This window comes from Centruroides vittatus, unplaced genomic scaffold, assembly GCF_030686945.1.
Source record: "Centruroides vittatus isolate TY-2023 unplaced genomic scaffold, ASM3068694v2 contig_1215, whole genome shotgun sequence".
NCBI classification, from domain to species: domain Eukaryota; kingdom Metazoa; phylum Arthropoda; class Arachnida; order Scorpiones; family Buthidae; genus Centruroides; species Centruroides vittatus.
Window position 1 is genome coordinate 2,356,634 of NW_027120777.1, and position 13,264 is coordinate 2,369,897.

At 36.2% G+C, this 13,264-nt stretch overlaps 1 protein-coding gene across 1 annotated transcript; it reads right to left on the reverse strand.

The window, feature by feature from the left end:
- Window positions 1–9,154: 9,154 nt before the first annotated feature.
- On the reverse strand, window positions 9,155–12,876 carry LOC136986716 (glycoprotein 3-alpha-L-fucosyltransferase A-like). Its single transcript, XM_067284307.1, has 2 exons — window positions 12,827–12,876; window positions 9,155–10,387 (listed from the first exon to the last, which is right to left on the reverse strand). Exon 2 carries the CDS (start codon window positions 10,377–10,379, stop codon window positions 9,177–9,179), a length of 1,203 nt encoding a protein of 400 aa, XP_067140408.1. The 5' UTR covers window positions 10,380–10,387; window positions 12,827–12,876; the 3' UTR covers window positions 9,155–9,176.
- Window positions 12,877–13,264: the final 388 nt, after the last annotated feature.

Genomic DNA, 13,264 nt, shown 5'->3' on the forward strand with positions numbered 1-13,264 from the left:
CCGAGTGTTCCTGGCGAATGTATGAATTCGCTTCATTGTTGAAAAACTACGCTTAACAGACGCGCTGGTAGATGGTATTGTAAAAATTAATGATATTAAACCATATGATTTTATTAGTACGTCTTTGTTTAGGTCATCATTAATTATAATATTTTTTATGTCTAAGAGTGACTTGCCATATAGTCCGGACACGAATATAAATATTGCAATTCACTACGTAATTTACATAAATCAAAAAATTCTCCATAAAATTTACGTAAAGCATTAAAACACTCTTCGGGAAATTGTTTTTCATAATATTTAAAATTATTAAAACTTACCTAGTAAAATAAAATTTGTGATGGATATACAATTATACATACCTAGTAGAAAATATTCAACTGTATGAATATACTTTTGCGAAGAAACGTATATAAAAATAACAAAATATTCTTTACTTTTTAAATATTAAAAACAATCCACTTAGTTAAAATTGCTCCCTGCGAGAGGCTCATGAATGGAAACAGAGACGATTTTGGTAGGTGTACAGTGAAATGCATGCATGACAAATTCCGAGGGCGCCGATACCGGTCAATGTCAAATGCCTCTTTTGTCGCGTCACTAGTATATCTCAAAGGACGCCACAGGGCTGTTGTAAATTTTAAACGTTTCTCACCATAGATGTAAATATGTTAAACTTAATAGTCATTTGTTTTCTAACTACTGTAATTCGTTTTAGTATCCAGGTGCACACGGAAAGCAGTTTCCCACTGTACTGAGCTAGTAATTGATTCGGTTACGCTTTTCTTTAAGTAAAATTCTGGCTCTTTCAACAGGGTTTTATTTATGTCCCCATTCCCTAATTTCTTTATTATTTAACTACTTCTTAGTAGAAATAAGTCGAAACCGGTTACTTTGTACCCGAATATCTGTAGTCTTGGAAAAACACTGAAAAGACAAATTTTTATGACAACGGATATATAAATCGTTAATTTAAGGAAAATAAATTCTAGAGCTTTTTTTTTGTACCATTGTACGTCTCATTCATTAAATTTGGTTGTAAACGATGCTGCCAAAGTAACAGTTAATTTTTAACACTGTACTAGAATTGTACACGTTTTTTCTGCATCCCTTACAGATGGGACATACTAAATCGTAATATCACCGGTTTAACATTGAAATCCGTAAGTAATATAAGATGGGAGAGCGGAATAAACGCGGAATAAATATATCAAATATTTTAATGGATTTTTTTAAAACTCCTGTCAACTATACAGAACTATCATAAAAACATACCAGTAAATTCCTATCGGTTGGGTTAAGTTATAAATCTAGTCTAGGGTGGGCAACCTTTTTTATAACGTGGGCCAGAATAAATTTTACGTTTTTTTTCCGCGGGCCGTAGTAGTTAATTGACGCTTTCTTGTGACTCGTAATTTTTTTAGTCTGCAAATATGAAATAAATAAATAAAAAGTTAATTACTACATTTATTTCTCTTATCGTTTTCGAAAATTACAAAGAATTGGAAAAATAACTATTAATTAGTTATTTTTCCAATCTATTAAAGATCTCGCGGGCCGGATAGAAACTTTTCGCGAGCCGTAGCTGGCCCGCGGGCAGGGGGTTGCCCGCCGTTGATCTAGTCTGCTCACGATTCACATAATCGGGCGAGGGCGGCCGATCTAGCAGGCAGGCGGCTAACAGCCCACCACCGGTCCGGGATATAAAATTGGACGCTTTACGCGTGTGTCGCTTCTACCAGCTAAACCGGGTGAGGTTGGTGCTCTGTAAACCGCATGTGTCAATGCCTATATAATCTGGCTGATTGGAAACTGACCCGGTTTCGACATTCTTTCCGCCACCGAATTATTCGAATATACAATAGCAATCTTATCGTTTTTTTCACATGTAGTATAGAAATTTGTAAAAGATACATAATGCAGTTATAATAAATTATTAATTTTAATTAATGCTGTACGTTAAAATATGAAAATTTATAGTTTATAAAATACAAGGGAAGGTCATTGGAAGGTGGAATCGGCGCTTCCATCGCTTCCAATGACGGCACGCCACTGATATCTAAGTAATGCACAGTATACACACTGTATTTAAAATAAATACATAACATTATAAAAGTGGCATGCTGTTAATAATGTGACCATAGGGTCGGTATCTCTTTGATACCGCGTCAGGATGACATCACTGTATCCTTAGATTGATACAGAAAATCAATTGCACGAGCGGTTACGTATGGGTTAGACCCGAAATGAAGCAAGTGGAGAGGATGACGGAAAGAACGCACTCTGAGATTTATATATATAAAATATACCCGTTTATTTTCTCATATGTCTAATTAGATACAAACGGTTACTTTACAAAGAGACACATGATAAGACACATGACTCACGATCCGCGAACGTAAATTCTACACAGATTAGAGAGAGAGCTTACAAATATTCGCGGGTAGGATAAATACCTTAAGATATGTTGTCGGACGTCGAGGTAATAATAGATGATATCCTTATAGACCGTTGTCGATGTTCGGGCCAAGAATAGATGATCTTGTAGTAGATTGTGGGTAATAACTCTGTCCAACAACAGATAATAGTTGTTCAGATAGGAAGTGTAACGACGACAGTTTGGCGTGATGAGGGAGGATCGGCGGCGACGGGTAACTATCCTTTTGAGCGCACACACACGGTTAGTAACAACTTCCACACACTTACTCATCGTACTCCCTTTTTATATGGAGAGGTGGGTTGCAGGCCCTTCCTTGATTTCGTCAGAGGCAGTGGCGTGCCGTCATTGGAAGCTGTGGAAGCGCCGCTTCCACCTTCCAATAACCTTCCCTTGTATTTTCTAAAATACAAATTTTCACGTACTTTGAATAAATTAAAATTAATATTTTATTATAACTGCATTATGTATCTTATTACAAATTTCTATACTACATGTGAAAAAAACGATAAGATTGCTATTGTATATTCCAGTGGCGTGCCGTCATGGAAGCGGTGGAAGCGCCGCATCCCCTTTCCAATGACCTTCCCTTGTATTTTCTAAAATATAAATTTTCATATTTTAACGTACTTTGAATTAATTAAAATTAATATTTTGTTATAACAGCATTATGTATCTTATTAAAAATTTTATACTATACGTGAAAAAAACGATAAGATTGCTATTGTATATTCGAATGTCAGTGGCAGAATGGAATCGCTTCCAGACAGCTTTCAAGGCGAGGATAACTGAATGGTGTAAAGCAGCCAAAGGGCATTGGCGCATGCGCTTTACAGAGCACCAACCTCAGCCGGTTTAGCTGGTGGAAACTACACACGTGTAACGCTTCCAACGATTCTATTCCTTAGCCACTGGTAGGGAGCTATCTGACTAAGTGAATTGTTTAAGATTTAAAAAATAAAAAGTATTCAATGTTATTTTTAGGTACGTTTTATTGCAAAGTTATATTTAATTACAGTATAATTAAAAGAAAATTATAATTATATTGACAGATTTTTAGACAAAATCTTTAAAATTTTTATCACTCTTAGATGTTTTTCATAATATTGAAATTATTAACAATTTTTCCGAGCGTGTTTTAATTCTTTAAATTATGTAAATTTTATGGGAAATTTTTTGATTTATCTAAATTACGTAGAGAATCGCAGTATTATATTCGTGTCCAGACTATATTGACAAGTGAGTTACTTGTCATTATAATATGTTTTATGTTTAAATTATAATTAATGTCGATCCGAACAAAGACGTAATAAAATAATTATATGATTTAATATCATTAATGTTTACGGTACCATTTACCGGTGGGTCTGCTGAGCGCAGTTTTTCGACCACGAAGCAAATTCATACATTGGCCAGGAACACTCGGTCGGAGGAAAAATTGTCATCGCTGGCGTTGCTTTCGATAGAAAAAGTGCTTTTAAATACGTCGATGGAGTCGACGACCAGCGACTTTTATGATAAAGTAATTAACGACTTTTCGGAAAAAATCGCCCACACCCATTGTTTATATCATTAGTTTAAAAAAAATTTTAAAAAGTTTTTCTATCATTGTTTGTATCGTATTAATTTGTATTATGTATGTATTATTTGTATTTTAGAACTAAAATACATAAATTGTTTATTTTTGTCATTTCCAGTATTTGTTTAAAACTTTTATGGAAATGTCATGTACCGGACAGTCTGACCCGTCACGAAAGACGCGAAAAAACGTTAATTTAGAGAAAAATTAATTAGTTTAAAAAAACATAGGTAAAAGTCGCTTGTAGTCGGACACCCATTGTTTATATCAAACTGCCAGGCAGAAACCATAAATCGCGGAAGGAATCGTTCTATGATCGGTGGAAGATCGAATTTATCTTTGATTTTGACTTTTCTCACTTTCCAGGTAAGAGTCTCGTTACGTTTAGTAACCAGGACCACCACTAGGAAGCGTGATTGAGGAGAGAACGACCAATCAAAATGGATGAAAGAAAGAACGGAGATTGATATAATTTCCACAATCGAGGACACCTGGCACTCGGTTAACGTTCCGAATAACCAAAACGCCGTGTGTCAACGCGCAAAAAAAAAAAAAAAAAAAAACTAATTTCTCGTCTATTGTGCCAACCTGTAACCCGTGCCACTTCGGACTTAGACCGTGTCCCCGACTCCAACGGACAAAGCCTCCCCGTGCCTTACGGACTCGTCAACGCCACTTTCCCGGACCACCTTCGATCGACCATCAAAAAACCACATCGACGCTCAGGACGTCCGAACGGCCGATTGTCCTAAAGCAAACTAATTTGTACATAGTGTATGTTTATTTATGTTTAAATAAACGGTTTTTGTCAGATACTTGTCCGTCTTTGTCTCTACAGCCACCACCTATGCACGAATGGACCCTAGACCATTACTGACACGCAATTAACTGATTGCCCCGGGAAGTCGGCTTCTTACAGAAACACAGCTTCCCTATCATCAAATGTCACGGCACGCCACTAGTATATTCGAATAATCAGTGGCGGAATGGAAGCGCTTACAAGACAGTTTTCACGGCGAGAATAATGATGGTGTAAAGCAGCCAGAGAGCATTGGCGCATGCGCTTTACAGAGCACCAACCTCAGCCGGTTTAGCCGGTGGATGCTACACACCATAACGCTTCAACGATTCTATCCCTTTAGTTAGCCACTGGTAGAGAGCTGTCTGATTACGTGAATTGTTTAAGATTTAAAAAGTAAAGAGTATTCAATGTTATTTTTATGTACTGTACGTTTTTCGCAAAGTTATATTTAATTATAATTTTCTTTTAATTATACTGTAATTATCATTTTCAGACAAATCTTTAGAATATTATCACTTTTAAATGTTAATAATTTTAATATTATGAAAAAAATTTTCCAAGCATGTTTTAATTCTTTAAATTAAGTAAATTTTATGGAAAATTTTTTGATTTATCTAAATTACGTAGCGAATCGCAGTATTTATATTCGTGTCCGGACTATATCGACAAGTAACTCTTAGACATAAAAAGTATTATAATTAATGTCGATCCGAACAAAGACGTAGTGAAAGAATTATATAATTTAATATCATTAATTTTTATGGTACCATCTACCGGTGGGTCTGCTGAGCGCAGTTTTTCGACCACGGAGCGAATTCATACATTGGCCAGGAACACTCGGTCGGAGGAAAGATTGTCGTCGCTAGCGTTGCTTTCGATAGAAAAAGAGCTTTTAAATACGTTGATGGAGTCGACGACCAGCGACTTTTATGATAAAGTAATTAACGACTTTGCCGAAAAAGATCGCCGAATAGAGTTAGTTTATAAAAAATTAAAAAACAAGTTTTTCTATTATTGTTTGTATCATGTCAATTTGTATTATGTATGTATTATTTGTATTTTAGAACTAAAATACATAAATTGTTTATTTTTGTCATTTCCAGTATTTGTTTAAAACTTTTATGGAAATGTCATGTACTGGACGGGTCTGACCCGTCACCAAAGACGCAAAAAAGGGTTAATTTAGAAAAAAATTTATTAGTTTAAAAAAAACATAGGTAAAAGTCGTTTGTAGTCGGACACCCATTGTTTATATCAAACTGCCAGGCAGAAACTATAAATCGCGGAAGGAAGACGTCCTATGATCGGTGGGAGATTGAATTCATCTTCGATTTTGACTTTTCTCGCGCTCCAGGTAAGAGACTTGTTACGTTTAGTAACCAGAGACCAACCACTCGGGTAGCGTGATTGAGGGAGAACGACCAATCAAAATGGATGAAAGAAAGAACAAAGATTGATATAATCTCCGACAATCGAGCAAGGACGACGCCAGCCAATGGGTAAGGGGGGCAAGATGATGTAAATTGATAGAGGATATGAATTGTATGTAGGTAAAATAGAAACGATTCATAAAGTTTTAATCATTTACTATGTACCGGAAAAGAAATATCTCAAATAAAACATTTTCTTTAACTTACAAGAAGCCTAAGAAGATTATTTTAATTAAAACTTAGCATTTAAATAATATTTTGTACATAGTGTATGTTTATTTTATGTTAAAATAAACGGTTTTTGTCAGATACTTGTCGTCTTTGTCTCTACAGCCACCACGCACGTACGAATGGACCCTAGGCCATCACTGACGCGCAATTAACTGATTGCCCCTGGAGGTCGGCTTCTTACAGAAACACAGTTTCCCTATCATCAAATGTCACGGCACGCCACTGATCCATACAGAAACTCCCTAATTTTTGCTTGGTTTATTTGGTTATGGTGTGGCTGTACGCCATATTTTTGTACATATGTATTTTAGATTTAATTAGTTTTAATAATTTTCTCTCTTTCTTAACCCTTCTTTCTAACTTCCTTTGTTCATTGTTCTGGCTTCTGGGAACGGGGGCTTCCCACTCCCCACCCACCAGGGGGCCGTGTGGAACAAAGGGTTCGAGTGGAGGACGAGTCAAATCTGGGTCACGAAGGGTCACTTTTTCCCCGGCCGGACACGAAGAAGCACGGACGAAAACGGCGAGCTCGTGAGACGGAATTCTACGAGGGCCGAATGGAGAGCCGTGAGGTGAGGATCTGGATTCTCGAATCAGAGACACCGAAAAGAAACTATCCTAGAAGATTTTTTTTAAAACATTGACGAACCCAGAGACACGCAGAATAAAGCACCAGCCAGCATCGAGTTCAGCGAGAACAAGGGTACCCCACTATCCTATCAATTCTTCTCATTTCCCTATCTCTATACTTTTCTATCCCTAGGTTTAAGTTAGTTAAGGATCGCGCGAGTTTCATTAGTATTGTCGGGCAAGTAGTTTCCAAGGAGGTAAGCTACTTGGGTTATTGTTACTAACGGACTGTGAGAGAAATTGGACTGAGGGAATCCAAAAAGAACTCATCTGTATATATTATTTATCGCGAAATTAAATTTGTTTTAATCGAATTCACGTGTCTGTGTATTCCTATCGCGCTTCACACTTTACAATGGCAATGTTACACGTGGACAATCTATTGAAGGGGATGCTTTCCAGGGAATTTTTGCTCACAAAAATTCCCTGGAAAGCATCCTCTTCAGTAGTATTTAGGTGTTACAAACGTGAAGCCCAGTAAACTCCACGTGACTATCCGTTGGTGAGGCGCAAACCCCCAACTACCAAGTAAGATGTTATTTGGAGATCCTGTTCATCTAAACATCCGTACAGTTCTAGAGATCCCGTTGATTTCCTGGCTGCGCCAGATAGAGATACATCATGAAAGTTTCTTGATTGCATCCTCAATCGAACTCAGATCATCCAAATATCAATTCAGTTAATAAATAGCATCACTACAGTAATACTAGTCTAACAGAGAAATATACAGGGTATGTGATAAGTCACACATCATAAGTCAACTGTAATGTTTCAGGATGTAGAAATGACTGGTTGGTGTAGCCCTGATAATGATTCAGACCTCACACCTCTGAATTTTTATCTGTAGAGCCACTCAATGGTTTTTGTTAATGCACAGATTTTGACCCATTTAAAGGCCAGAATCACAGAAATGTCAAGAGTGTGATGGCAGACATCTTGTGAGTGTAGAATAATTGGATTACCTGTCTGAATACCTGTGTGCAAACACTCTGAATATATTATCTAAACAGGCATTTTGTCCAAGGCGTGTGAATTATGGGGCACCCTGTAATAAAAGCTATTGAAGTGTTCTTACGATGTCTCCAATTATTATGATGTTTCATCGCAGCAACCTTATTGCCATACCTATCAAGTCTGCCAGATTGCATTAGATAGTGATACACGATGAAGATTGGTCATTCAATCCGCATTCGAATCTTCACCCCAAAGTATGAATCCAGTTACTAGAGTAGCATAATAAAGAAATTTATTACTACAATAATATACTCTTAACTAAGAAATATGCAGTTATATTGTCAACAATAATTCTGTTTCCTTGTCATAGTAATAATCAGGATGTCCCATAAATCACACACAAGCCATATGTAATGTAATCGGGTTTTTTGTTCAGAACATGGTAACAGATTGATCGGTGTGGGCCTGTCAATGGCTCGCACTGTTAGATTTTACCTGTGAGGCCATTTGAAGACTTTTATGAACAGGTTCTGACTAATTTGAGATCGTTCCAGATTCAGAGTTCTGACATTCCTGTGACGGGTTCGGGCGAACCCGTTCGAAAAACTGAAAATTTTACCAACGGGTTCGGCCGAACCTGTGCAAACCCGCTGAATATCACCACTGCTTATATTAATAATATATAAATTGGAAATAATTAAATTTAGATACATCCGAAACAGCATAAAAATCTTGCAAGGGATATGGATTACTTGAATTTCATGTTCGAAGCTGATAGTTTGGTCGAGGGTTCGCGCCTGCCAACGGACTGGAGTTTTCCGGGTTTTCTTTACGTTAATAACACTTAAATAGGGACAAGGGACCAGTTTCCCAAAAAAGACTTCCCGGGAAGTATTCCCCTCGGCAGATCGCCCATGTGTCGCATTGCCATCACCAAATAAATCAATCGAACGTATCATGTGAACAGGTATTTTGTCAAAGACGCGAGTTATGGAACACCCTGTAATAAAAGCTTTTGAAATTTTCTTATGACGTCTACAATTACGTAATTGGATTACAGACCTCATAAGAAATAATCACAGACATCTGACTTATTTTTATACACGAAAATATTTATACAAACTTATTAGATTTCCATTTTTTACAGTCAGCATCGGTGTACCACCATTTATAAATATCGTTTCTTTCGGTTCTTTCCCCCGCCAACAAATGCAACTTTTTGCACAAATTGCACATCCAAGGATGCAAATAACTCTTGAACTTCCCTTTCCACTCGAAGTAAGAGTTGTATAAAGTGCGGTTGCTGCCAACGGTCTTCAGAAATTGGGCCAAATCAGCGGGATTCGGAAAATCCATGGCACTTATAACCGAATTAGGAGGAGTTATGGCTTCGTAATCTGCTGACCCCATTACTACGGGAAGTATGTCATAATTTAATACGTTAAACAACTTTTCTGTGACGTATTCCTTGCAATTAGCGTTCTCGAATGACAAATAAAATTTGTATCGCTTAAGGATGTCTTCGTAACACTTGGCCGATTGGGTGGGTCCACATTTCAGTGTGCCACACTTGCCATAAATGTCCACTCGAATATATTTCGATAACTGTTTAACGTAATCGTTCCTGTTATTTGCCGTGGAGCAGTGGCTTACGAACCACAAGACTTCACCACTCTTATTCCGAAGATAGTTCTCATCTTTCACTTCCCATTCTTCTGGTGGCAACTGACACACCTCTCCATATTTTACCTGTACATCCGAATCACTCCTGTAACTCATGGTCCAGTTAAACATGTTATTTTTAGTGTACCAAGGTACTTTAAATCTCACCGGAGATTCCAGATCATAAAATATCCATTTCTGATTTATAAGTCGAGATTTCGGTAGGTCTAATGGGTTAAAATACTTCTGATGGAACATAATGGCGTCAGCACTTTTCTGGAGAGACCTGTTTGACGTAACGATGCAGTCACTATAAGGGCAATGATACTTTTTGAAAGTGATCTTCCCATCAAAGAAAAAATAGTAACATGGTCTAGTATTGTATGAAGGAATTGTCGTCCATAAAAGAATGGTTTTTGGATTAAGGTCATACTGGACTTCTGTATACATTCTGACATATCTTGGTTGTTCTACATGAATCTCGATTTTCGGCCTGGCACACATTTTCAGCTTTGACTTTTCCAGTGTGGTAATTTCGAAAATTAAACTTTTCTTCTTGAAGTAGCGGTTTAACATGAACACCAGCAACAATAATAGTAACAAGTAAAATAAAAATACTTTTGAATTGCAACGAACATGTTTTCTTAACATCATGTTGGAATCTGAAAAAATTATATTTTTTAAATAATTATTTATAACTTCAGTCCTATATATAATTACGGGGCTATGAAAATGCTGAGTCACAAGGATTCGAATTCGGGTGGACTCATAAGGCATGGCTGACCCATGTAAATTGAGTTTTGTCCTTCATCATCCAGACACTCCACTGTGTATCTGGATAAACTCACAACTTAGGAGGATAAGGTATCAGTCTACCGTTCTGGGGCACCCGAGATCGAATCCGAGCAGTTAAAACATTCCAGAAATTGTAGTGTTTATGAAACCGTGCCGGTGCTTATTCTGCAACTTGAACACAAACTATATGGTGTATTTTCTCGGACACATGGCAAATTTCATCACTAAGTTTTCCTCAGTTGATACGTGTATTAAGTTTTGTACACGTTTCGGGCTGTTGACGCCCCTCTTCAGCCAACTCGCAATTAAAAATACAGATGAACTTATAGAAGAACTAAACCAAATCAGTATTAAAGAAGACTCTAGGATAGCTAGCCTCGATGTGGTAGATATGTATCCGTCAATAACATGGGACTTAATAGAAGATAAACTAAAAAATCTGGAAGTTAATAATGAAATTATAAATTTAATAGAATTTACATATAGAAGCAACTACTTTGAATTTGATGGAGATTACTATACACAGACGGATGGAATAAGCATGGGATCAGTAATAGGACCAAAATTAGCGGAACTAATCATGATAGATATAGATAACAGAATTAGCAGCATAAGAGGTGTAAAATTCTATAAAAGATACGTTGATGATATTCTATTAATATATAATAAAGCAGAAATCGCAATAGAAGGAATTAAAAAACAAATCAATAACATACACGAAGCAATAAAATTCAAAGTAGAAGTAGAAGAAGAAACCAGTCAAGAAATTAACTATTTGGATATCACAATAAAAAGATTAAAACAGAGTTTAGAATTTCGAGCATTCAAGAAGCCAAGTTCGGGAAACATAACAATAAGATATCAATCTAATATACCACTGCATATCAAATATAATATATTTAAAATGGAATACTCTAAGATTTAACATAGAACAAGTCAAAAGTTATATATACATAAGGACATAGCTGAATTAAAAAAGAAATTTCTTTTAGCGGGCTACCCGCAACGACTATTAAATAAATGGGAAATTAAATTAAATACTCCAAAAATACCACATAACAATGAACAAGCAAATAATACGAAGTACACTGCTTTCCCATATATCAAAGGCCTATACGAAGAAATTAACAAAAAAATCAAAAAACTAGACTTTAAACTTGCACCGTCATACCAAAAACTGTCTAACAGATTAAAACACCTCAACCCATTGAAAAACCAACAAGCAATAACTGAAGCTAAAAACGTAGTATATAAGATCCCTTGTACTTGTAATAATAATAAGCACTATATAGGAGAAACAAAAAGAAAATTGGGAGTCAGATTAAAAGAACATATAGCCGACTTAAAATATCATAGAATAAATTCCGTTTTTCATGACCATTGTACTCTAAACGGTTGCAAAATAGATAAAGATAATGTGGAAATCCTTCATAAAGAAAAAGAAACATATAAAAGAAAGTTTAAAGAAAGCATTGAAATTATAAAAAGTAAGGAATGTATAAATAAAAACTTTAGTATAAAAATAAACGAAAATTGGCTCAGCATATTATAAATTGGAACTAAGTAAATTATTTCTATATAAACTAAAAAGTAAATTATTTTTATGTAAAATAATAAAATAAAAATTAATGCCTATAAACAGAAGATTGCCACGAGGTGGCCCATCTACCACATCACTATGTAAATGAATAGAGTCATACGCAACAAAACCAATAAGAATTCGTTTGTACAACAGAATCTCTGGCCTCGATGAAAAAAGATCGACTAGATGATAAAAAATTAATTAATGTACAGAGAGGTTTTAAAACAATTTTATGTTTGCAAAAATCTGTGATTTAAAGTTGGCTGAAGAGGGGCGTCAACAGCCCGAAACGTGTACAAAACTTAATACACGTATCAACTGAGGAAAACTTAGTGATGAAATTTGCCATGTGTCCGAGAAAATACACCATATAGTTTGTGTTCAAGTTGCAAAATTCCAGAAATTCTTTATGAATGATAGGTCCCGACTGTGCGGAACCCGTCCTTCGCCTCCATTGTGGGCCTAGACGAATTGTACGATTAGTATGCCAATCTTAGAGCCCACAGAACAAGGCATGAAAAATCTTCCACGGGAGCGAGTGATCCGGATTCAAAATCGAGTAAATTCACATAAATTCATAAAAATGTGTTAAATTAATCTGTATTTGTGCGAGAATAACATGATGTAAAGCATAAAAACGTACCCCAAAATTCTGTCTTTAGTTATAATTAGACACTACAGAAAAATATTAATTAATTAATAAAATGTATAAATCTTATCTTACCTAATTTAAAGTGTCGTGCGACACTTTTGAAAACATTTAAATATTTAACGGCAAACCATATAACGTCACACATGTCACACATCCTTCTTTGAGAACCCCTAGTGTTTGAATAGTATTGTATAAGCGCATTCGAGCTGAAAGTATTATACCAGTAGTTTATGGCATTACAGGATGCGATAAACCGGGGTGCCTGACGTGTATAGGCTAACAAAAATAACGAGGTTGAGGCCGAAGTTTTAAACGCGAAAACGTGTACGTCGGATGTTCAGCGCCGCTTTCCTGTAAGCCTAGAAGTTTGACAATGGCGTTTGGAATGTCGAGCATGATTCCACTGACTTTCCAAACACCATTGTCAAACTTCTAGGATTACAGGAAAGCGGCGCTGAACGTCCGACGCACACGTTTTCGCGTTTAAAACTTTCAGTGGCGTGCCGTCAT